Here is a 27433-nt window from a genome sequence, read left to right on the forward strand (position 1 = left end):
AATGTTATTTTTTTATTACTTGGCCCGCCCGATCTGTGAATATAACCGCGAACCGTACACACAGACACACGTGCGTGCCCTTCAAATATCAAGTCAAGTCAAGTCAAGTCAAGTCAACTTTATTTATATAGCGCTTTTAACAATGTAGATTGTTTCAAAGCAGCTTTACAGTGTTAAACAGGAAAATAATGCAGCATAATTTTAATCAGCTGTATAGCTATTCTGGAAACATTTCAAGTATCATACAGTGACAGTGTGGGCGTTAGATCAATAATTCGATCAGTAATTTAGTTTAAATGGTTAATTTAGTTTAAATTTTTCAACTAAACATCGAAATAAATCTAAATAATAATGTCCCCAACTGAGCACGCCAAGCCAGAGGCAACAGTGGCAAGGAAACCAAAACCCCATTAGGTGACCTAATGGAGAAAAATAAACCTTGGGAGAAACCAGGCTCAGTCGGGGTGCCAGTTCTCCTCTGGCCAATTAACAAACAGCGTATTATTATTATTATTCTGGAAGCTTTACAGCTCGGAGGTCATAATAGATCAGAATATTCGAGGGACCGGGGGCAACATGCTGGAGACGGGTTTATTGAGGATGATGTTGAATAAATAATTATTAAAGTGCAATATTCGAATGATCGGAGGCAACACGCTGGAGACGGGTTTATTGAGGATGACATATCGATTTAAGTATTATTTAATTGTAATATTCGAACAATCTGAGTCAACACGCCGGAGACGGGTTTATTGAGATGCCGTGTCGATGTGGCAGTTGCAGGGGGCGTCTAATCACGGTCTCTCAGACACTTCGGGGGCCTGTGTTGGTCTTCTCTGGGCGCAGGTCCACCATCTGAACTGGATACGGCCTGGATCCGGCTGACTGCAGTAAACCTCGGGATAAAACAGAGAGACTATCATTAGCGTAGATGCCATTCTTCTGATGATGTCACGAGTACATCAGGTGTTATGGGAAGTGTTCCCGGTTCCGGCTGACCTAGTTAATGCAGCCTAACAATCATTTCATTGAAAAAGTGATTTTATGTGTATGCCACAGTAAAGAGATGTGTTTTTAGTCTAGATTTAAACTGACAGAGTGTGTCTGCTTCCCGAACAATGTTAGGAAGACTGTTCCAGAGTTTAGGTGCTAAATAGGAAAAGGATCGACCGCCTGCAGTTGATTTGGATATTCTCGGTATGATCAACTGGCCAGAGTTTTGAGACCGCAGTAGACGTGATGGAGTATAATATGTTAAGAGCTCGCTCAAGTATTGGGGAGCTAGACCATTTAGTGCTTTGTAAGTAATAAGTAAGATTTTAAAATGTATGCAATGTTTAATAGGCAGCCAGTGCAGTGTTGACAGAACTGGGCTAATATGGTCATACTTCCTGGTTCTAGTAAGAACTCGAGCTGCTGCGTTTTGGACCAGCTGGAGTTTATTTATTAAGCGAGCAGGGCAACCACCCAGTAGAGCATTACAATAATCTAACCTTGACGTCATGAACGCATGAACTAACTGTTCAGCATTTTGCATTGAGAGCATGTGCCGTAATTTAGATATATTTTTAAGATGGTAGAAAGCAGTTTTACAGATGCTAGAAACGTGGCTTTCAAACGAAAGCTTGGTATCAAAGAGCACACCCAGGTTCCTCACTGACGACGAGGACTTGACAGAACAGCCATCAAGTGTTAGACAGTATTCTAGGTTACTACTTGTGGAGCTTTTTTGTCCAATAATTAAAAATTCATTTTTTTCTGAATTGAGTTGCAAGAAATTACCGGTCATCCAATGTTTTATATCAGCTATGCATTCCGTTAATCTTGTGAATTGGTAAGTTTCTTCAGGGCGTGAAGAAATATAGAGCTGAGTATCTTCAGCATAACAATGAAAACTAACGCCATGCTTCCTAATGATATCTCCCAGTGGTAGCATGTACAGAGTGAAGAGTAGCGGTCCTAGCACTGAGCCTTGTGGTACTCCATACTGAACTTGCGATCGGTGTGACATATCTTCATTTACTACTACAAACTGATAACGGTCGCATAGGTATGATTTAAACCATGATAATGCAATTCCACTAATACCTACATAATTTTCGAGTCTATTCAAAGGAATGTTGTGGTCGATAGTATCAAATGCAGCGCTAAGATCGAGTAACACTAATAGAGAAATACAGCCACGATCGGATGATAAGAGTAAATCATTTGTAACTCTGATGAGAGCAGTCTCAGTGCTATGATACGGTCTAAATCCTGACTGGAAATCCTCACAGATACCATTTCTTTCTAAAAAGGAACATAATTGTGAAGACACTGCCTTTTCAAGTATTTTTGACAGAAAGGGTAGATTTGAGATTGGTCTATAATTGACTAAATCTGTAGGATCAAGTTGCGGTTTTTTAATAAGTGGTTTAATAATAGCCAACTTAAAAGTTTGAGACAAGAATCAAGAATCAATAGAATCAATAAAAGATCAAGTCAAGAGAGTGAACAACGCACATCAAGAAAGGAATGTTATTCCACTATTTAAGATAGCCCATCGGCAGGCCAGGCTTACGTTTTGGTTGCCCGTCTGGAAAGCACATAGCCCCAGGACGTTGGGCTTTGCCCTGGCCCATAACGTTACAAGTCCAGGTCTGATCACGAATGAACCAATAACACCTCAAATAAAGCCTGTGACAGCGTGCTAAGCTATGTTCAGTTAGACACGTACACATAATCAATACGATCTGTAACAATGCAATACTATCACATATAAAAACATGTTTTACTCACATAAGTGTGTTGCACCATTCCTGTCGGATCCAATATAGAAGGCACAGCATCGTGTTTTAAGCTCAATATGACTGCAAATCCAGTCTCGACCTGTGTGTTGTTTACAAACGATTCCGCGGTGAAATGAAGCGAACAAACGCGCAATGTTTTACGCACGAGAGCAGGAAACAAATTCAACCACACATTCCTAATATTATAATCCGAAGGAAGCTTATGCAGCGACTGTGTTCTTCCACAACCAGGCACAGCGCAATATATTACTCTCTTCGGCATGTTTATTGCTCGGTAGTGCAATCAGTTTAGCTTCACAAATCGGTGGGTGGGGCTATAGAATCAGGCGTACATATTTATCTGTTGAGGCGGTGCTTCACCACACAATGACGCCAAGGGTCGACATATTCTGAGATTGATCGTTTGACTAACAAGGGAGTTTTCAGCTCCGAAACTTACAGGATATTCTTATATCACGATGAACTTTCATATCAAAGGCTCAAGGGAAAGTTGATTTCTCAATTCATCATCCCTTTAAAGGCTCTATGCCGCAAACTTTACATACTTCTACATACTACTTTTGAAAATCCAGTGTTTAGTTGATCTTGATAAGCTCTCATTGTCAGTTGTCAGTAAACATGACAGCATTCTTTTTCCATGAGGGGCTTTGGCATAACAGCATCTTTGTTTCCAGGCGGACCATTAAGGAACGCAACACACACGTCTCCCGAAAATCCTGTAGAATTCAACCAGATGACGACTTCGAAACTCCTAAAGTGTTTCCACTTTAGTGTGCCATATGCATCAGACCTTTTTTTACAGTCTATGCATCAGACGTTCAGCCAATGATCCGTCCAGAGACTCCAGACCAATGTTCCCTCTAAGCTGCGCACGTGTGCGGCCGCGCAGAAAGAATAAAATGCAGCGTAGACGGCAGACGCAAAATGAGGGAAGAATCCATTTGATTGTAGTTTAAATGAGAAATAATTGCAGTGCTCTGTTCAACCGCTATAGAGTTAGTATCGCTACAGTGTTAGAACCGGTGAAGGCGGTTTACAGGTTTCATAGAGAGAATTATGTCACGTGTGAGCAGCAGTGAGTCGTGTTTGCGGTCCAAATCTCAATATGGGAGGCGACGTGAAAACGTGGAGGAAATAATGATGGGCACAGCACGGTAACAGAACAGACATTAACAGTTACACACCCACCACAAGTGTAGCGTGCAAACTCTAAACACCAAAGTAACACACGTCAGTTTAAATGTGTGTGTTTTGGGTTTCAGGGATGTTTAGATAAAAGAGTTCACATGTTCCCTTGAACATATTTAGCTATTAGATCTATTTTTTTTTTTAAATATCTACTTTTTTTTAAACAAATTGAAGCATTTAAACTGATATAATATATAAATTTAATTAGTTTGTATATTATATTATAGGCTGTTAATAATTATATTATATTGTAGTCTAAGCCTAATAAAGAATTGATCTCACAAGGGGATTGTTTATGGGATCCATGCCAATAAAAAAAAAAAAAAATGATGTTAAAAAAATTAAAAAGAAAATCTTGGAAATTCATAAGAAATAAACAAACATTTAAGTTTGATGGTTTAATGCTGCTTGTCGCCAATAAAAACAATCTCAGTGTAACTGCTTAATTTTTTTTTCATATTATATTAAGAATTTAACTGTTTTGGGGGAGATTTTTAATAGTATTTCTTGGTAAAGAAAACAGCAATGTAAAAAAAAACATCTCAGTCAAATTAAAATGTGCTTAATTTAGGGACTTCTGAATTAACTTAGTATATCACTAAGTTACATCAAGGGTTAAATACAATAGAAATGGCACATTCAAGTTAAAAGTTATAACTGCATGATGAAACCTCTTTTTGTGTGTGTTTATGTATGCTGTACAGGTCTGGTATAAATAATGTTTTTGCTCAGGTGACCAAAATGTCCGCCCAATAGAGAAAAGTTTTGATCAGCGAGAAAAGAAATTAGAGGGAACATTGCTCCAGACAGTTGACAGTATTAGCCATTGACTTCCATAGTTGGAGAAAAATAAACTACTATGGAAGTCAATGGCTACCGTCAACTGTCTGGTTACCAACATTTTGTTTAAAATATCTTCTTTTGTGTTCAACAGAAGAAAGAAACTCATACAGGTTTGGAACAACGAGTAAATTATGACATTTTCATTTTTGGGTGAACAGCCCTTTAAGATCCCAAAGCACATAAAACTTTGAGTGCACAATTAACCTTGCTGAAATGATCTAATGGTCCTATTTTGATTAGCCATGTGACAGTTTGTCCGCTAATACAAATTAATAGGTGTACAAATACTTTTTGTCATTACAGTAACAAAACAATTTTTGCTCTTTTAGTAAATAACAATAGTCTTCAGTACTGACAGGTCAGGAATGTAATTTGTTGGCATGTTGACTCTGTTTATCAGTAAATTAAAGACATTAATCATGAAAACAATTATTTATTTGTAACATATCAGGTCTGACAGGATTTCTTTAATGAATGCATCCTACAAGTCTGAAATTACAATTGCTCTCTAACAAACATGAACAGGTTGTCTTTTGGGTGGTGGACCACTTTGTGTATATGGTTGAATACTGTCTCTGTGTAAATACATTTAATGTAATATTTGTTACTGCCTTGAGACATCCAAGGTCTCTGGTAATAACACGCATCTCTTAAATACTGTTTCTTTGCACGCAATGCTTTGCAAACAATTCAATAGAAAAGCATTAGGACCATAGAGTGACGTAGGCCTGGGATCTCAGTTATAAATTACATATATGATCAAGTTTAGTAAATGGATTTGATTAAAAGTTACAAATAGTGTTGTAGGACTCAAGACTGGCCTTGGTCTCAAGACCTTTCTTTTTTGATTGTGCACTGTCTGATTGATTTGTTTCGATCATTGTGGTTGGATGTAAAACTTCCTGCTTCAAATGCAGTCAGTAACTTATTTCTAATTTCTAATCTCTTTTGTTACTGAGTATTGTGTCAAAAAATGTGTAGTTGTAATTGTACCAATTCAGATGCATCTTCTGTGCCGCCTCTGCAGTGCAAAGATGAATTTTGTTAAAGATTTAATTTAATTGGTAACAGCTGTATATAGTGTCTTGTTATTAGGGGTTCAAGCGCTTAGCCTAATAATCACTATATAGAGGAGTCTGATTGTCAATAGCTAGCAAAAAAAAGTTTGGTTCACGGTCCCTAAGGGCCGCCAAAACATTTAGGGAGCCTAAAAGGAGCCACTTTTACTGAACTCGCTAATTTGTGAACGGAATGAGATATTTTCACCAAACTCAACACACCTATGTAAGAGCTCATTCTGTGGTTGCGGGAAAAAGGACACAGTGACTAGTCACTTGGTGGCACTATGACAGGGGGAAAAAAACAGGAAAATGGCTATAACTACTTCACCGTTAGTCCGATTGACTTGAAAATTGGCGTGCAGTATCTTTGTCCAAGGTGCCATGGTTGTCTCTGTGGACAATGATGTATCTCAAAAAATGTGTCCGCCATCCGCCAATGAAGTTTGAGCAGCTATAAGACAAGGTTAACGGAGGCCGCGTAATGGATTGTGTATCTTGCAATTTTGCGCACACACCCACGACATTCATACCGCATGGTAGAACTCCTCATTCTGAACAACTTTGCCGCCGTCCATCGAATCGTTCATTAAATTTCCACATTTATGTAAATAATTTTTATGAATTAGTCCAAGGTTTTTCACTCAGTCTGAATAAAACTAATGCAGTACAATTCACTACAACTCTAAATCAATAATTATCAAAACAATTTTGAACTTTTGCATTTGGATGGGTATAATAGACCCTTTTCACATTTCCGGGTTTCTCAGAGCGGAAGTCGTCATAGTTGGGTTAACTTTTATAGCGGTGAATGAGAGTATACATTAAATATATTTTTTTTTGTGTCCCCATTTGCTCAAATAGCAAAAGAAAAACTCCACAATAGTGATTTCAGAACTTTCAAAAATAGGGAAAAAATAGAGTGAGATTGATAATGGCAGTCAAAAGAGAAAAATATGTAAATTTTTACCATCACTTACATAGACGCTGTATTAGAAACACCCTCACAGCAGCGGTAACTTGTTTTTTGTAATTTGATGCAAAAGTGATATAATACAAAGTATTATTGTTAGAAATGTATGTACATAAAAAAAAAAATGAAAATACAAAAAACGTTGCAGGATTTACGATATTGATGACTGTTAAAATGTGTCATCACAGTCTGTGAAAAGGATCTATAGACTAGTTTATAGAATGGGTGTGGCCATGTGCATAAAACAGCCTATAACTTCTAATCGAAATCTCGGAACTTCACGAAAAAAGGTGAGCACATGTGACATATGGTTCTGAAGAAGCATGCAATGGAGATTGGACCATAGGTAGTGCTATAGCTGTTAAAAAGCTTTAAAAACTATATATTTCCTTTATGATAACTTACTTGAATTGGCTGTAAATGGCCTTTTACTTCTATGATTTAAGTGGTCACATGCGTTCTAAATAAAACATAATATCTTTTTATGCATATGCACTTAAAGGCCTTAAACCGTTTGAACCCCGATAATTGCTGCGCGCAGCTATATTTCTAATTGTATTTATTGATCAAATATAAGATTTCTCAGGCAGTAAATGTAGATTTTTTAAATGAATTTGATGAGTGCTGGTCTTGTCATGTTTTGGTCTCAACCCCTCAAAGTCTTGGTCTTGGTTTAGGTGGTCTTGACTACAACACTGGTGTCCAACCAATATTTTTCAAAGCAGGAAATTCTGTATTTCTATGTGTGCGCCATTGGAAATGGCATTTAAGGTCATACATTATTGCTGATGCACTGTTTTAGACCAGTGCATGCTGACTTTATTTATTGTTAGACAACAGTTAGTTCCAGTCCTCTAATTTGATTGGCTGAACAGCATTGCAAGAGTCCAGCAGCGCTGGGGCATTTTTGTATCAAGATTCAAGATTCAAGATTCAAGAGTTTTATTTGTCACATACACAGTTATATACACAATATACAACTGGCAGTGAAATGTAAACAGGTCCGCTCCATGGACAGTGCAAATAACAAATAACAGTTACAATAGAATTGAAATAGAAATAGAATAAAATTAGAATAAAAAGTATTAACATACGTAGAATTATAAATAAATCAAGTAAAAGATAAAAATAGGAAATAAGATAAAAATAAAAATATAAAAATAAAAATATAAAAATATAAAATAAGTGGATGTGATTAGTGAGATAAACTGTAGACTTAAAAATAAGTGGTTAACATAAAATATATATATATAAATATATAAAGAAGTATATGGATCATTTCGCTTGCCTGTTTTTGTGGTGTTCCAGGCAGGATGCCAGTTTGTACGTTGTTCTGTGACATGCAATGGTTAATCCTGCTTTCGGCTTTATTTGGAACTATTTTCATTTGTGAAAGTCTTTACATTGTGTGTGAAAAAATACACAAAATAACTGTTGTTGTGTCATGTACTGTAAATGTAAATGCAAATAGACTGTGCAACTTTTCTAGAAAACTTGCATTCACATCCTTGTTTGGTTTGAGATTAATTCATGGAGTTCTCTGTGACAAAGTGAGTATCACCACCCAGGTTTGCATCTCAAACAAAGCTATAGGACCTTAAATATTTATTTGAGGGGTTCCACCTTCCGATCACAAACTACATTCTTCCAAAGAAAGCTAAAACTCACTATAAAAGGACAAGTGCTGACAGACAGCTCACTTTAGCTCTTGAGGATGGATGTTGTCTCTATGGGGACTGTGAGGATGTCCCAGATGTGGATGCTGAGATGGGTCATCCTACTGGTCGGGCTGCAGTCCATACAAGCAGGTTAGCTGACTCTAATCAATTTTATTCTCATTTTACAATGCACAATGTTAAATATGTATCTGTCTTTTAAGGTTTTATGGAAGATTATGCAGAAGCCATAACAGATTCAATGGACCAAACAGTAACTGGTAAATATTTCATTTCGTCATTTCATGTGTAATGTATTATATGCACTAAATAGAGGAATTTTTATGTACATTTTTAATTAAGTAATTGTAGTAGGGGAAATTAACGCATTAATTTCTGTTAATTAATTCATGGAGTTCTCTGTGACAAAGTGAGTATCACCACGCAGGTTTGCATCTCAAACAAAGCTATAGGACCTTAAATATTTATTTGAGGGGTTCCACCTTCCGATCACAAACTACATTCTTCCAAAGAAAGCTAAAACTCACTATAAAAGGACAAGTGCTGACAGACAGCTCAAAGTCAATTTTATTGTCATTTTACAATGCACAATGTTAAATATGTATCTGTCTTTTAAGGTTTTATGGAAGATTATGCAGAAGCCATAACAGATTCAATGGACCAAACAGTAACTGGTAAATATTTCATTTCGTCATTTCATGTGTAATGTATTATATGCACTAAATAGAGGAATTTTTATGTACATTTTTAATTAAGTAATTGTAGTAGGGGAAATTAACGCATTAATTTCTGTTAATTAATTCATGGAGTTAACGCATTAATTTCTGTTATCAAGAGAGACAATAAAAGAATATAAAAAAGTTACAAAACATCAAACAAATATTTAAAATATACTTCCTTTATGTTCATTCCACATTCATTTGATTCAATGTGTGTGTAAATAATAATAAAAATAATAATACATTTTATTTATGGGCGACTTTTAAGACAATCAAGGACACCTTACAAGTACAATAAAATACATAAGCAATATATTAAAAAACAATATAAAACTAAACGAACAAAAAAAGTTCTAAAAAGATGGGTTTTAAGAGAGGAAGGTGGTAGTGTTGAGTTATATAAGACAAATAGCTGGGTGTCATCAGCATAACAATGGAAATGTATATAGAATTTATGATAATATTATCTATAGGCATAAGTAATAATAATAGAAGAGGGCCCAAAACTGAGCCTTGAGGCACACTAGTATTAATCTGAGAGGTCCGTGATCTAAAACTTTCAGTTTTAACAAACTGAGTTTGACCTGATAGGTAGGATCTAAACCAGGAAAAGGGACTACCAGTGATTCCAAAATATACAATATTTATAAAGTTATAATTTATTAATTTCAACCAACATAATTAATCAAATAATTATTTTAGCCCCAGTACTGATTGCATTGATTTTACAATTAATTAAAATGATAAAATGTGTGTGTGTACAATTCAAACAGCTTAATGATGTTTCTCCGTGTCTTCTATTTTTAGCGTTCCCTGACCTGAGAATCGTAACTGAAGGTACAGTATGCAGTCCTTCTTCTTTTTTTCAAAATCACTGAAACGTCCTTTTCATTGTCGGTTTAGTATTCAGTATAGATCACACATTTATAAACTTTCTCTCCTGCTTCAGTTGAACCAAATCCTGATCATCAGTCCATGATCTGCAGCACATGGGGAAATTTCCACTTCAAAACATTTGATGGTTATTTCTTTCAAGTGCCAGACACGTGTGACTACATTCTGGCTGGGTTGGATAATTCTGACTTTTACATAAAAATGCAAAGAAAGATAAATGAATCAGTCACCTTCAACAAAATCAAAATAAATCTGCAGGGGACAGACATCGAACTCACCAACAACGACATCATCATGGACAACAAAGTGTGAGTTTTTGTTTAGTTTTTTACTACTAAACTTAAGACCGCATCTAAACATCTTGTATTATAAGCATTGGCGGCTGTTTTGTTTTTCTAACAGCTTTAAAATAGCTTTTTTTGGTCACTATTAGACAGTAAATTTTAAGAAAACAACATATATATAGCAAGACAATATAAATATAATTTCACTCACCTAGCCTTTTACTTCATCCTTAATACAAAAATTCATCCTTCTGTCTTTTTAAGGGTCAGTGTTAAAAGAGCACGTTCAGCCGTTTAGTGAAGCTGATTGCTGTAGCCAGTTCAAACTAATATAATGTAATTTACGTCTCTTTGATGATTGGTTGATATACCAAGGAAGACTGGCCTTGTCTTCCATGTTTCTTTTCTACTAGGCTGTGTTCCACTCCACTTTTAGACAAGTACTTGCGAACTTCCCTAAGCACTTCCCCTCAGGGCAATCCCTGCCGCCATTTTGAAGTGCGTTCCACTTCGTGAAGTGGACGAGGGAAGTTTATATGGACAGACCCTCGCTCTCTCGATTTTGACAGAGGGAGCGAGTCTACTTCATGTGTATACTTCAGGCAGCTTCATATACCACAATGCAACACGAATGTGACGTCACCGCATATCGCGTTTAATTTACCCCACCACAAACAATTCTATGATATTTTCATTATATTTAAAAATATTTAAAACAACCCAAACACCTATATACATATAGAATGCTGCATTAAACTCTTTCGTAAAGGTTTAAATAAAATAAAAAATCAACTCCATAGTGGATTCCAAGTGATCAAGCACTTAGAACATAGATTTAATTTTTTTGATGAATGATTTTTTGTTCTTACTGTAACAGGGTGTATAATTCAACCTATGAGAATGGAATTTCAGTCGAGCTGAGCACATCAAATGTTAAGATTTCTAACAAACATGGAGTGACTGTCTTTTGGGAGAAGGACCAATCTTTATTGGTATGCTATTTCTCTGTTCATATGGCTCCGGGTACTGTATTTAGTATTATATTTGGGTTACACTTCATTTCCATATTCCACTTTAGACATTCTACTAACTAATAAAATAAGAAACTTTACAACTGCATGTCAACTAGCTCTCATTAGAGTATTAGTAGACTTTTATGATTAGGGTTAGTAGAATAAGTTGACATGTACTTGAAATGTATAAGTCAATGTCTGTTGGGGGAGCAACAAAATAAAGTGTTAGCATCTAATGTATGGTAAGCCGTTTTGACTTTTATTCATTCACAGGATTTGAATTCTTGATATCAGTAATTGTATTTTCATAAATGAAATGTCACCATAGACTTCCATCAAGAATTCAATTCTTGATATCAACACTTGAATTTCTACTAGTAAAAATTGTCATTTTTGATGATACTTGTGACACATTAAGACAAATAAGGCCTGACCTCATTCATCTAGAGTGTAAATGATCTTTGCCGGTGTTTTAAAAATAATTTAAGGATACATGGAGTACTTACTAACACAATCATCATTTTTGAGAGAAATAGTAAAGGTGAATGCATACACAAACAAGTTCTCCGTTTAGGATTAGAACGAATTCAACCCAAGCGCTCTTTGGTGACGTGGATGTTTACGTTACTGTTGATCATCTGTCCATCATCGTATAAAGCCCGCCCTGACAATTTGATTGGTCCGAACAGCTCAGGTTCCAGCATAGTTGCTCCGCAACGGATCAAGTCCAGACCGAACTTCCCGGCCTCAAATGTTGTGGGCGGGGCTAAGTTCGACTGGCATCCAGGCTAGCTTCAAGTATTACATCAGCTGCAAATAGAGCTAAAAGGGATAGTTCAACCATCATCATTTACTCACCCTCAAGTTGTTCCAAACATGTATGAGTTTCTTCTACTGAACACAAAAGAAGATATTTTGATATTTTAAGCTTCAATGACTTCCATAGTATGGAAAAAAATAATAGCAAAAACTCAAATTCTTGATATCAGTAATTGTATTTTCACTAGTGAAATGTCACCATAGGCTACCATTCAAATTCAATTCTTGATATCAAAAATTTAATTCCTACTAGTAAAAATTTTCATTTTTTGGGATCAAGAATTCAATTGCCACTAGTGACAATGTTAATTTCTGATATTATGAATATGATTGTTACTAGTAAGAAAGCTTTTTAGATAATTTAGATAAAAGAATTTTAGATATCGTTAGCCTCATAGCATAATTGCCTAAGTCTTTTTTGGCCAAATATGATCTGGGCAATTATGCTATGAGGCTAACAATATCTGAAATTATATTGATATCGGGAATTGAATTCTTGATATCAGACATGCTAATTGTTGTCAAGAATTGACTTGAATTGAATTTGAATGGCAGCCTATATATGGTGACATTTCACCAGTGAAAATACAATTACTGATATCAAGAATTAGAGTTTTTACTATTTGAAATTAAATTGTTGATATCAAGAATTAAAATCCTGTGAATCAATAAAAGTCAAACAGCTTTCCATACTAATGACTGAGAGTTGACCAAACATGTAGTTGCAAAGTAGTTGAATGTCTAAAGTGGACTATCGAAATAAAGTGTTATCTATACTTGTGCCACAGTAGGACAAAAAAGGCCTGGCCTCATTCATCTACTAATTGTATTTGATGATGTTCCCCAGATTGAACTTCCGGAAAAGTACCGAGGCCAGACCCGTGGACTTTGTGGAAACTTCAACGGCAACACGATGGATGATTCATTTGAGAATGGTAAACCTCATTTTGATGAAATCAAAAGTAATTACGGTAAGCTAATCATATTTTAATATATGATATCTAAACATTTGATTTGTATAGGTTTTAATGTGGCCGCATGGAAAGTCCTTCCATCTGAATTGTGTGAGGACATCATGATTAATCCTAATGATCAGTGCGAAAACCAGGTATTGTGATACAAAATTAAAGTTATTATATAGTTATAATTTTAACAGATTTTGGAGCTGTGCCTGAGTTTCATGACATAAAGTGTAAACATTAAATATTTAATTTTTTATTGTTTTATATCAGTTACTAATTGGAACACTGATACTGATATAATCAATGGAAAAGATGGAAAAGAGATGTTATTCTAAAGAGTGTTTTTTTTTTTATGTCCCAGGCAAGCGTTTGCCAGCAATATCTCAGCAGTCCAGGGTTTAGTGATTGTTACAATGTGATGGACATGGGCTCATTTGAAAAAGCCTGTGTGGACGACCTGTGTCGATGTAACGGCAGTCACGACTGTCTCTGCAACACGCTGACGGAGATTTCACGACAGTGCACACATGCTGGAGGAAAACCAGGAACATGGAGGACAGAACAGCTCTGTCGTGAGTATCATAGACGGCTATAAACAAATACAAAATAATTATGTTTAATGACAGTTAATTGTAATTTTGCAAAGCAGCAATGAAGATACATTTTGTGATATACTATTTCATTTGTTCTGTGGTGCAGCAAAGACATGTCCTCTAAACATGCAATACCTGGAGTGTGGAAATCCGTGCAAGAACACCTGCTCAGTTCCGGACGCAGGTCTACTGTGTAAAGAACACTGTGTGGACGGCTGTTTCTGCCCTAATGGTGAGAACCTTGTGAAATTATAGGATTTCGGTACATAGATTAAGCATTTCCACTAGATATATCTATTTTCAAAAGAAGCTCCTCCTTGCAAGAATATGTTTATCATGCTTCAGGTATTACATCAGCTGCAAATAGAGCTAAAAGGGACAGCTCACCCAAAAATGAAAAATCTGTCATCATTAAGTCACCCTCAAGTTGTTCCAAAAATATAACAGAATTTTTGAATTTTTGGGTGAACAATCTCTTTAAAAATTTGACCTGTTTAATTTATTAAGTTCCTAATAAAAATGGTACACCATTTTACCCAATATTTGTAAAGGTACGGTTGAGGATGACATTGGTCACCATGGTTGTGTTCCTGTGAACGAGTGCCAATGCAAGCACAATGACAAGATATACTCATCGGGAGAGTCATACAAACAAGCTTGTAAAACATGGTGAGTCAGTTATAACAGAACACACAAACATCCGCCATTTGACAGAATCTCCCCATGTTAACACTGCTGCTTTCTGTGTCAGTGTGTGTGCCGCGGGACACTGGAACTGTACATACGTGGATTGTCCCGGAATCTGCTCTGTTGTGGGAGGATCTCATGTCACCACTTATGATGGAAAGAGCTTCACCTTCAGCGGAAACTGTGAATACATCCTCACTAAGGTCTGTCAGGATATCAGATGATCCACAGAGGTTTTCTGTCAGGGTTAAATTCACATGGTTTATATAAAAATCAGGAAAGTGGGTTGCCAAGCCCCTGTATATAATACACACTATATAAGGTTGCCAAGCCCCAGTATATAATACACACTTTTTAAGTTTGCCAAGCCCCTGTATATAATACACACTATATAAGGTTGCCAAGCCCCTGTATATAATGCACACTATATAATTTAAAGGTACTTACTGTCCTTTTTTATTCCAGCACTCTAATGACAGTGATATTGCTGTCGTGGGAAATCTGGCAAAGTGTGATCCGGCAAATCCAGCCCGAACCGACACATGTCTACATTCAGTTACACTTGTCGTCCCATGGGCCACTGTAAGAACTGGGTTTAACTTTCTTATTTTTAATGTCTGCTGAATGTTTCCTTCATTAAATTATAATTTTTTCTAAGAGAACCATCTAAAAGCACCAGCGGATATTGTTCAGAATGACACACTTGCTTTCAGCATATAGTACATCCAGCATACTTCACTATTTTACTAAAAATTGCATAATCCTTCAAGATGCAATTACAAAACATATTTTGTTTTCATTTTGTTGTTTTACGTATAAAACAGATTCGTTTTTCCTCAAATGGAGATGTGATACGGAATGAAAACAGCCCATTTAAGCTTCCTGCTACCGAAGGTGGGTTTCCCAAAATGAAGGATCGCTCTATATTATGATTGTTAAACATAAAATTAAACATAATTAAATGCATTTTTTTTTCAGAAAATGCTAGGTTTTTCCTTGCTTTTACAAATGTAGATATCCTGTTAGTATATATCAGCATTAAAGGATTAGTTCACTTCAAAATGAACATTTTGGAGATGGTGGTCCAGTGGGTTTAACCACTGAACTGATACGCAGAAGGTTGCTGGTTCTATCCCAGCGGTCACCATCAGTGTGTCCTTGAGCAAGGCACTTTACTCCACGTTGCTCCAGGGGGATTGTCCCTGTAATAAGTGCACTGTAAGTCGCTTTGGATAAAAGCGTCTGCCAAATGCATAAAAAAAAAAAAAAAAAAAAATTTTTTTTACTGATATTTTACTCACCCCATCTCATCCAAGGTGTTTGTGTCTTTCTTTCTTCAGTCGAAAAGAAATTAAGTTTTTTGAGGAAAATATTCCAGGATTTTTCTCCCCATCATAGACTTCAATGGCAACCAAAACGTTGAAGGTCCAAATCAAAGCAGTTTCAAAGGGCTTTGACGGGCTTCAGAGGCTCTGTATGATCCTAGACGAGGAATAGGGTCTTATCTAGCGAAACGATCAGCCATTAAAAAATATGGCCCACCACGGATTGCGCAATCACATCGGAAAGGTCACGGTTCCTTTAAAAAACGTTTTATCTTTTCGACTAAAAAAAGAATGGGGGTCAGGACATTTTCATTTTGAAGTGAACTAATCCTTTAACAAAAGGCACAGTTGCCTAGATGTTCTGTTTTGTACCCTAACCACTTATTTCATTGTCCCAGGTCCTGTGAGCATCTTTCAGCCCTCTTCCTCCTTCATTATTGCTGATATGAAGAGTCTTCGTCTAGAGATCCAGTTGGCTCCAGTCATGCAGTTGTATATTGTAGCCAGCATTGAAGAGAAAGGGAAAATTAGTGGTTAGTAAAGCAGACAGCAAATCATTCTGTCATTTTGCTTGTAATGACCCCACCTGCTGCAACCATATTTTAAGAAATTACTTGTTAAAAAACATGTATCATATAGACACAGTTAATAAGTGTAATTTATGAGGTGTCTGTCTAACTATTTTTTAATTCTACATCTTGTTTTTTTCAGGTCTGTGTGGAAACTATAATGACATCCAAAAAGATGATTTTAAAACAGAATCAGGCATTACAGAGGGCACGCCAACAACTTTTGTCAACTTTTGGAAGAAAAACTCATACAGCTGTCTAGATCTTGAAAACACATTTGACAACCCCTGTAGCATGCATTCGGAGACAGGTAATGTCTGTTTTATAAACATTAATACAACATGCATGCATTGATAAAAGGAATTACCGGTAAACATTTTAAAAGAGAATATAAGAATAATCATAGGATGAAGGCTGTGTTGTAGTATACACCAAAACATTTTTTGGGTGGGATAGTAGAGGACAATGACATATTAATTTTTGTCAGGGTTAAAATCTAGTGTTCTTATTGTTTTCATTCACCAGAGAAAACAGCTATAGACTGGTGTTCCCGTCTCACGAACCCAAACGGAATCTTTTCCCAATGTCATTCAAAAATATGTCCTGAGATTTACTACAAAGTGAGTCTTTTTGCATAAAATGAAATGACACATGTATAAGATATATACATTTAAAGAGCCCTCTTTCTTAATTTGTGCTTAATCCTCTGCAGTGGTGCGTTGATGACACGTGTAAGTGTGCAGATATTGAGAAGTGTATGTGTGCGGCTGTGTCCAACTATGTACATGCATGTGCTGCCAAAGGAGTCATTCTCCAGGGCTGGATGGATTCAGATCCCTGTGGTGAGAATCTCAGAAGTATTTATTTTATTTGTTTATATATATGGCATGAAATCTAATGTATGGCTTGAAATCTATATTAAAATGCCTCTATTTTAAAGGCTCGTCTGGTGAATATTTCAAATTTATTGCAGTGCACATGTGGGAACTGTATCAATAACGGGGCATATGTTAGCTGAGCACAAACGTGAATGACTGATGTAACATAAATGTTTGTAAAACAAATCTCGCTCCATCCTTTATCTTTACTCAAAGTAGTAAGAACGACTGACAATCTGCATTAATAGACACATTTTTAGGTAATAGTGGCCCACAGCTGATTAGCAGCAGAATTTCAGTAAGACCGTAGTAACGCGAGTTACACAATATAAAACACAAAACTAAACTGAACTATAAACGCAACACTTTTGTTTTTGCCCCCATTTTTCATGAGCTGAACTCAAAGATCTAAGACTTTTTCTATGCACACAAAAGGCATATTTCTCTCAAATATTGTTCACAAAGCTGGCCTTTTATTGTGGCCAGCCTAAGACACACCTGTGCAATAATCATGCTGTATAATCAGCATCTTGAGATGCCACACCTGTGAGGTGGATGGATTATCTCGGCAAAGGAGAAGTGCTCACTAACACAGATTTAGACAGTTTTGTGAACAATATTTGAGAGAAATAGGCTCATGAAAAATGGGGGCAAAAACAAAAGTGTTGCGTCTATAATTTTGTTCAGTGTATGTATTTTGAACACCCTGTAGAAAATATATACATCAATAATTATTCATACTTACAGGTTGTGATTCTGAGGAGCAAGCTGGTCCAAACAAACTGCGTACTGACCCATCTTTCCAGAACGAATGTTTTGCAAATCCCGAGTTGAACTCAGAGATTTGAGAAGCAGTATATTATGCAAATGTGTTTTCTAGTGACACGGAACCGTCACGCAGTGGGATATGCGGTTCAGAGACGATTCTTTCTTTTGGGAGACAATAACTATTTATCGTGCACTTTTGACTTTACAACTTTGCAGAAGGTTTACATACACAAGCAGCTACTGTATATTACACACTGCATGAAAGGGAATATTCGAAAAATCATAATAGGGGAACTTTAGCGTGTTTGAATCACCTTCTGAAAAGAGACGTCAAAAGTGTGTTTGTCTGTGTGCACAGTGACAAAGTGTCCAGGCAACATGAAGTACTCCTACAACGTGACAAGCTGTAGCAGCACCTGCCGCTCTCTCAGTGTACCAGATAACACCTGCCAAGGGTCCTTCACACCTGTAGACGGCTGTGTCTGTTCTGAGGGAACATACCTCAACGAAGCCGACATCTGTGTTCCTGCTGACCAGTGTCCTTGTTACTATAAGAACCAAGTCGTAGACCCATCCGGAATAATCTACAATAATGGTGTTAAATGGTAAAAATGGTAGTTCAACATAAATTATTATTGACACATAATTCATTATTGATGATAACGCTACAGTAACTCTTGATGTTTCTTTCATATTACAGCATCTGTAACCTTGGTGAATTACAGTGCTCCAGAAAAGGTGAGCCACACACGTCTTCTGCAGTACTACCTGCCAGATTAAAGAGGTCTGAGAGGTCACTGAGATACAGCAACACTGATATGATGTGTGCAAGTTTTCTAATCCTTGTCAATGTGCCTGTTGTTTTAGACTGCGTGGCTCCGATGGTCTTCTTCAACTGCTCAAATTATGAACAAGGGCAAAAAGGGGTGGAGTGTCAGAGGACATGTGAGAAACAAGACCCCAACAATTGTGTGAGTTAGGATGGAGGGCTGGATGAGAATACATGAATAACATGATGAAAATAATAATATATATATTTGTATTTTTATGGTGCATTTATAACATTAAATAACAAATATTGCAGGGAACATAATATTGTACTAATGCTGGTCCTTCTTGATTTGTTTTGGCTGTAGGTGAGCACAGGGTGTGAATCAGGGTGTATGTGTCCAGATGACCTTCTAGCTGATGGAAATGATGGGTGTGTGGAGAGGAAAAACTGCCCCTGTGTCCATAATGGTGTCAAATACTCACCTGGGGAGTCAGCTAAAGAGGACTGTAACACCTGGTGAGCCAGACACCCAATCATCATATAGATAACCCATTTTTATAGTGTATTATTAAAGGGTCATGAAGCACTGAACTGCATTTTCTAAGAAGTTAACAGAGATGTTTATCAGGGCTCGACATTAAAGGGATAGTTAGCCCAAAAATGAAAATTAGCCCATGATTTACTCACCCTCAAGTCATCCTAGGTGTACATGACATTCTTCTTTCAGACGAATACAATCGGAGTTATATTAAAAAAGTCCTGGCTCTTCCAAGCTTTATAATGGCACTGAATTGTTGCTTTGTTTTTGAAGTCCATAAAAGTGCATCTATCCATCATATAACTGCCCCATAATCTTCGGGGGATTAATAAAGGTCTTCTGAAGCAAAGTGGTGCGTTTGTGTAAGAAAAATATCCATATTTAAAACTTTATAGACTAAAATAACTAACTTCCGGCGGATTGCCGTACGCATCGATTTAAGGCGAAAGAATAACCCTTGACCCTTGAACCCTTGATGCATTCGTATTAATGAACGCAGAAGCGCAGAGTATAGAGCAAAACAAAACACCGTTCATGAATTAGAGTCTAAAACAAGAGAAATGGCTGAGGATTTCAATTTAAGAGAAGAGGGGCTTGAGTTTGTTGCCCAGCCCTATCTGCGAGAGGCGTCAAAGCTTGCAATGCTCCTATACATCGCGTCAGTAGTTACTCTTTTGCCGTAAGTCGAATTGTGTGCGGCTTTCCACCGGAAGTTAGTTATTTTAGTCTATAAAGTTTTAAATATGGATATTTTTCTTACACAAACGCATCGCTTCGCTTCAGAAGGCCTTTATTAACCCCCTGTGTGGCGCAGTTATGGATAGATGCAACTGACAAATGAGCACTGTCACTGTCAGGACCAGATCAGGACACGGGAAAACCCCTTTACTGTTAAAAGGACAAGAGGTAGAAATAATATTAATTAACTACATGTACTTGCTATAGTAATAACAGTAAATCATGCATAATTACAAGTAACTAACCCTAAACCAAACCCTACCATAACTTTATATTAAGTACATGTAGTTAATTAATATTACTCAGTATTTATTTGAGTAAGTACAATGTAACTACCTCACCTTAAAATAAAGTGTGGACTTTAGTGGACAGACGGCCATAGGGGCCGTTTACACAGAACGCATTTTTCCGTTCTACTGCGCTACTTTTTCATAGTTTTTCTATGTAAACGCTAGACCTGTTTTACAGTTGCTCTCACGTCTTTTATGACAAAAACTAAAAACTGATAATGATGATAGTTTGGGAATAATTTGTATATGTTCTATATTTCAGCACATGCACAAACGGGATGTGGATTTGTACTGAAAAGAAATGCTACGGCACCTGTACCATCTACGGTGAAGGGCATTTCAAGACTTTTGATGGCAAGATATACTCCTTCCACAGAGACTGCGAACACATCATAGCCCAAGTATGTTTTTCCTTCTCTGTGTCACTCAGTGGTGGACAGTAACTACGTTTTTCCTTTGTCAAGTATCTATATTTTTAATTTGTGAAACTCTTACATTTACTTCACTACATTCAAATCATTTGTTCATACTTTTGCCCCACTTTATATTAGGTGACCTTAAGTACTATGTACTTACATCAAAAAATAAGTACAATGTACTTACTGTGTTCAAATTGTATTGCAAAACACTTTTGCTGATATTAAGGTGGGATACGGGTAGGGTTATGGACAGGTGTGGTGGTATGGGTAAGTTTAAGGGTAGGGTTAGGTGTAAGGGAAGTGTCAACTGTGTAATTACATATGTAACTACAGAAATTAATTACAGATGTAATTACATGCAGGTCATTTTTTAAAATTTAAGTACAATGTAAAAACATGTATGTACGCAATAAGTGCATTGTATCAAATTATTAATTAAAATGTTAGTACATAGTAGTTAAGGCCACCTAATTTAAAGTGGGTCCCATACTTTTTATTAAACTACATTTTATGAAACCATACTGTTCCTGGTTATTTTTTATTATCAATATCGATTCTAAGACAAGCATTTTTTTTAAGTATTTCCTTATTTTCTTAGAAAAAGATAAATTAAAAAAGTCAAACAATGCAGTGAACATGTATTTCAATTTGTAAAAGTATCGCAACTGCTTAGTGAAGTCACCCATCTGTGTCAACCTGACATGTTACTGTCTGTAACCCCTTTAGGATAATTGCAATATGGACCAGACTCTCTCCTTCCGCCTTGTTGCCGAGAACAAAGTCTGTGAGACCACCAACACTATCTGCAAGTCAATCAGTCTCTTGTTTGGGGTAAGGTTATTTCATACATCAAACTGAGCATGAATGTAGTAAAAGAGTGCAACATTCAGCAGTAGTAACACTATTGTAATGTAATAATCTGTGATCTTGCAATAATGTCATAAGAGACATCCAATTACATACATTGGAGTTGTGGAGAATGTATTGCAGTATGTCTGTCAAGTTATACAGGGTTGCTCAGCCTCAATCAGCCCAAACTTGAAAAAGGCTTCAATCAACTATGGAGAGCGCATGAAATAACTCAAACATTCGATTCTTGATCAATGATGCAGTTTATTGAAGATCTTCTGACAACCACTTAATCTTCTTTATTCATTTGGCTAATCTTCAGTCCTTGGTTCAGATATGTTTATCTTAAAGGATTAGTTCGCTTCAAAATGAAAATTTCTTGATAATTTACTCACCCCAATCTCATCCAAGATGTTCATGTCTTTCTTTCTTCAGTCGAAAAGAAATTCAGTTTTTTTGAGTAAAACATTCCAGGATTTTTCTCCCCATCATAGACTTCAATGGCAACCAACGGGTTGAAGGTTCAAATCAATGAAGGTTCAAATCAATGCAGTTTCAAAAGGCTTAGAAGGGCTTCAGAGGCTCTGCGCGATCCCAGCTGAGAAATAGGGTCTTATCTAGTGAAACGATAGGCCATTTAAACAAACAAAAAAAAAGTATATACTTTTTAACGTAAATTGATCATCTGGCGCTGCTCTGTATGAGCCAGTAATTACGCATTCACGTCGGTATAGGCAGAAGGACCGCCTCCCTGTTTACAAAACGCTCGTACGAAGACTTAATACAAACATCCTTTAGCAAAAAAAAAAAAAAAGTTAAAACAACGATGTCGAACGATTTTGAAGTTGAAGATGCTGTGTTTTTGGTAAAGAGCATTTGTATTAGTCCTCGCACGTTCTCTTGGGGCGGTACTTCCACCTACGTCTAGCGTGACCAGCGCAAGTTTTCCAGGAATGCGGTTGTGAGTCCTGAAAATGTATGGGTGTGATTGTTGTAAGGACTCAAACACAGGACAGACAACCGTATTCTGCTGCTGTGGGCCAAAGTTGAACACGTTTCTCAGCTGACCTTAAACAAGCTACGCATATAGTTTACTCTAAGCTCGTGGCATACATCTCTGCAGATTTTTGCACTCTTTCTCCTTTGGTTTTATATATAGCAACACCAGCTTGGGTAGGAACAGTGTATAAACCTCGCAAACAAAGATCCCTCTGGTTCACACTGGTACTCACACACCTGCAGCTATGACATGCATGGTTTCAATGGCCAATCAGCTTCTTCACTTCTCAAATTTTTCTTATTTTAACAATGATGAATGTAATATTTCTTTTTTTTTTTTTGCAATTCCACATTTAGCTCAATGAGATACATTTATCTGAGGATGGAGTCAAAATTATTAAAGGCAATGGCACTGATTACGAATATCAAATCCATTCTGCGGGGATATATATTGTCACAGAGGTCAAAGGTCTTTTGAACCTAATCTGGGACAATAAAACAAGTGTGATGCTCCAGCTCCATCCCGACTTAAAGGTATGTATTTCTTAAAGGTACACCCAAACACACACAACCACTTTACCTTTTGTTCAACTACTCACCTTAACATCTATGTGATTTCTGTGGCAGAGAAAGGTGTGTGGACTGTGTGGAAACTTTGATGGTAATGCAAACAATGACTTTATGAAGCTCAATGGAGAAGTGGTGACGGATGCAGAGGAATTTGGGAATAGCTGGAAGGTGTATCCCAGCTGTCCAGATGTGACAAACGTGATAGACCTTTGTAAAGAGCATTCACATCGGAATGCCTGGGCTGAAAAACGATGTAGCATCATAAGAAATGATGTCTTTAAAGATTGCCATGCACTTGTAAGTAATTTGTACATGTGTTACATGTGATGTGTACTTTTTTGATGTTTGTTCACATATTTTGAATTGACTAATGGGAAACAGTAATTGGGCAACCTGTTTATAATGCATAATTTATTTTTACAATACTGTTTGGTGACACTAGTGGCACAGAAATTACACTTCACCTTCAAAAGCCAAAAGTTTGGCCTTCTACTTTTATCTTTTTGTTTATACTTGAGAGATTCTTTGAAATGTTCAGCCATTCTTGGTTTCGTATTGTCTGGCTATCACCAGACCAAGCTCAATCTTTTAAGATTGAACATTGGTCTGGAGAGTCTGCTCTGTATTTTTTACTGCACAAGAGGCGTGATCAACAGGCATATTTCAAATGACTCTGTATGCAATTGGATAGTCCTTCAACCAATCAGAAAAACGATCCATCGCTTCTCTGTCCGTCATTGTGTTAAACCCGCCAATATCGCACCAGGTGGATAAGCCGGTTTGTGATTGGTCCCCGCAAATTTGTAACAGAAGCAGGATAGAAATATGTACAGGTTTCCAGCCTGAACTGCAGGGCAAAATAAATCGCTGGCAGATTGGGCTGGGTTTACCAAATCTAGGTTTCATAAATATATAAATGGAAATTAAAAAAAAATGGAAATTAAAAAAAAATTTATAATTTAAAGTTTAAAGTGATAGTTTTCCCAAAAAGGAAAATTGCATCATTTCTTCTGTGGAACACAATTTTTGTATGTGTGTGTGTGTTTTCATACATTGAAAGTCAGTGGAGTAATGTAGTTGTGGATCCCACTGACTTTCTTGTTATGCACAAAAACAGTTGAAACCTTGTTAAAAAAAATCTTGTGTTCTGCAGAAGAAAGAAAGTCATACAGGTTGGAAATGGCATGAGGGTAGTAAATGATGACAGAATGTGTCTTTTGGGGTAAACTATCCCTTTAATATTTTATATTTATTATATTTACCTTATTAAAACGTAATATATCTACTAACAGTAATCATTGGGAAGAAAATCAAGCAAAACATTTTTAAACTTCCGACACTGAGGAACATGAAAGAAGCTGTTAAATGTTCTGTCTCTCTGTTCCTAGGTGGACTCAAACCAATATTATGAAAACTGCAAAACAGACACCTGTGCATGTGACAGCGGGGGGGACTGTGATTGTTTCTGTACTGCAGTGGCAGCTTACGCTGCTGAATGCCGTAGAAAAGGAGTTTGTGTGGCATGGAGGACCCCAAACATTTGCCGTAAGTTCTGATATTTCTAAAATGTCAGCAAATATTTTACTTTTGCCTCTAAACCTACACAACATATTATATGTATGTGTTTGTTTATTGTACTGTTCTACAATTTTAAATAAACTTGTATGATTTCTCTTCTACTATAAATGTTTTCATTGAACTGACCAAAGTGGTTGTTCTTGCAGCTTTATTCTGTGATTACTACGACCCTCCGGGAAGGTGTGACTGGAGGTATGACTCCTGTGGACCACCCTGCCAGATAACCTGCAGAAACCCCACAGCAACTTGCTCTGATCAAATTCCTCGCCTTGAAGGTTAGGCGTAATCTTTTTTTTTTAATATTCTAGACATGTTTTATACACTGTCCCAAAGCTTGTAGACTTCATGAAGGTTGAAAAGGATGAATTTGTTGGCAACACTGGTGTGGTGGCAACCCTATAGCCAGACTCTCGTACATTTCATTTGTACTGAGAGTCTGGCCACTCTCCATTGACAAGCGTTTACTTCTTTGAAGGCCTTGAAGGCGGGTACTCTGTTGAAGTTTAAAACTATTGGATCTGCCCAGAGCCACTCTGGATCTGCCGTAACCAATCGCTAACATTTGGTCGTGACGTATGTCATGCGCTGTTCGCCTTTATTTCTCACATGGAAGTCTGTAAAAATAACTGTGCACGCCACCTCAGTGATAAAATCTTGTGCTTTCGGACTGTGATTTATTCACGGTGGAGGGGAGAGTTTTGTGATCGGGAGCGCGCTGCTCACGTGGTCCATAACATGATTGTATGCTGTAAATAAAATATCATATGCTTGGTATGATAAGAATAAATCCTGCCGTAAATAACGGCCCAATTCAAATATTCACGTTCTTTTCTTCCTTTTATTTTCCGAGCGTGATGAAATATATTGCTCTTGAAAATACTTGCCAGCATTTAAAGAAATACAAGTCTAGAAATGCATCCAAATGATAGCGAAGTGCGGCCGGATGGTGCAGTGGTCAAAAAGGATATAAACAGTGAATTTTAAAGTGATATATTCTTGAAAACTCAGAGATGTGGATTCGAACAGCAATTAAATGTTTGTCTAAAACAGTCGGTAATTCGGCCGGGGATTTTTACGCGGGTGGTGGGAGACGGACGGCAATAAAATCACTGACTAGCCCCAGTAAATGATGACAACCGCACGAGAAACAATTACCACCGGGGCTTCAGCAACTCCTTCACCCCTAACGGAGCGAGCTGGAAAATCGAACTTTTCCCGGGACACAACATCATGGCCACCAAAAAAAGACCTTCTCCATTACTCGCCATTACTGAACTACAACTCAAACTAGCGCACGACATCAACGTCATCGTTCTCAGCCACTCCCTCTGTTCGCTGATTGGACCGGTAAAAATTTGTTCGGAGAAAACCTAAGACTATACCGGAGTCCCAGACGGAGTACTGATGGAAAATGACAATTGAGTGGAAGTACGTAGGAGGGCGGAGCCAGGCTAGCAACCCTAAAGGCTGAAACGCTAACGTTAGCATCATTGTTCACTTGTTGTGCCTGCTCCAAAGTGACTTTCTGGCTCTTTGAAAAAATTCGACCACTTTTAAATTCTGCGGTGATCTACCCGGTATAATCATTCATCATTTCTTTGTAGCATTTGTTCCAGCTGGCACAATTTTATTAGCAAATATAAAATATCTATACACAATATGAGTACTGTTACAGAATTATGATAAACATCAAAGCGTGAGATATAGCATGCAGTGGAAATGTATCTAAAATTCTCTATTTTTTGAAAATAGTAGCCTAATCTTCAAAGCCTTGTTTCCCTTGATTTTAATTTCTGTGTAAATACGTTTATACCGCTTCAGAGAAGAATTAAACAGTTAAAATGTTTGTGATTTTATGCCGCTTCAGATTTGGTTTCTGTGCCGCCTTTGCTGTGTAAAGATGCCTGTACTAAATTAAAATGGCTATTCTTACCTATTTGCACTGGTGATGCACAGAGAAGGCTAATAATAACCATTTTCTTTGTCTCTTCCTTCTGTATTTTAATTATTTGCCCAGGATGTTTTCCTCAGTGCCCTCCAGACACTCCATATCTATTGGAGGAAACCATGACTTGTGTTAAAGAATGTACAACAACAACAACATTTACTACTCCCTCTACAACTACTACAGTCACAACCACAACCCCTAAAATCTCTTCTACCCCTACTACTGTAACACCACCATCTACAACAACAGAAACTACTACTGCTACCTATACAACTACTACAGTCAAAACCACAACTCCTACAATATCCACTACCCCTATTACTGTAACACCACCATCTACAACAACAGAAACATCTACTACCCCTACTACTGTAACACCACCATCTACAACAACAGAAACATCTACTACTCCTACTACTGTAACACCACCATCTACACCACCTCTTTGTAAATGGTCAGTGTGGTTTGACAACAGCCAAGCCGGCACAGATGTCAAAGGACAGGAAATAGAATCAATCAGTACCTTGTGGAAACAGGGTAAAATATCCTGCGAGAAGCCAGACTTGATTGAATGCATGACAAATTATAACAAAGAAAACTTCACAGGCGAGAACTGGAAACATCATCAAGTAGTGTCGTGCAATACATCTTTTGGACTGTTCTGTTCCAACAAAGACAATAAACCTAAAAACTG

At 37.0% G+C, this 27433-nt stretch overlaps 1 protein-coding gene across 1 annotated transcript in view; it reads left to right on the plus strand.

The window, feature by feature from the left end:
- Positions 1-27433, plus strand: part of LOC307121811 (mucin-5B-like) — a gene marked incomplete at both ends in the record, with an annotated part of 47194 nt that overhangs the window by 1039 nt on the left and 18722 nt on the right. The window contains 22 exons of the mRNA XM_079809570.1: positions 8160-8199; positions 10054-10083; positions 10196-10448; positions 11302-11416; positions 13104-13191; positions 13279-13364; positions 13580-13790; positions 13918-14043; positions 14363-14480; positions 14563-14701; positions 15323-15392; positions 16222-16356; positions 16535-16702; positions 18397-18643; positions 18739-18776; positions 18906-19009; positions 19175-19326; positions 20639-20777; positions 21522-21626; positions 23271-23411; positions 24602-24758; positions 24938-25066. Coding sequence (XP_079665696.1) covers positions 8160-8199; positions 10054-10083; positions 10196-10448; positions 11302-11416; positions 13104-13191; positions 13279-13364; positions 13580-13790; positions 13918-14043; positions 14363-14480; positions 14563-14701; positions 15323-15392; positions 16222-16356; positions 16535-16702; positions 18397-18643; positions 18739-18776; positions 18906-19009; positions 19175-19326; positions 20639-20777; positions 21522-21626; positions 23271-23411; positions 24602-24758; positions 24938-25066 — 2791 coding nt within the window. The remainder of the gene's footprint in view (positions 1-8159; positions 8200-10053; positions 10084-10195; positions 10449-11301; positions 11417-13103; positions 13192-13278; positions 13365-13579; positions 13791-13917; positions 14044-14362; positions 14481-14562; positions 14702-15322; positions 15393-16221; positions 16357-16534; positions 16703-18396; positions 18644-18738; positions 18777-18905; positions 19010-19174; positions 19327-20638; positions 20778-21521; positions 21627-23270; positions 23412-24601; positions 24759-24937; positions 25067-27433) is intronic.

The sequence above is a fragment of the Gobio gobio genome, assembly GCF_949357685.1.
Source record: "Gobio gobio genome assembly, chromosome: 25".
NCBI classification, from domain to species: Eukaryota; Metazoa; Chordata; class Actinopteri; order Cypriniformes; family Gobionidae; genus Gobio; species Gobio gobio.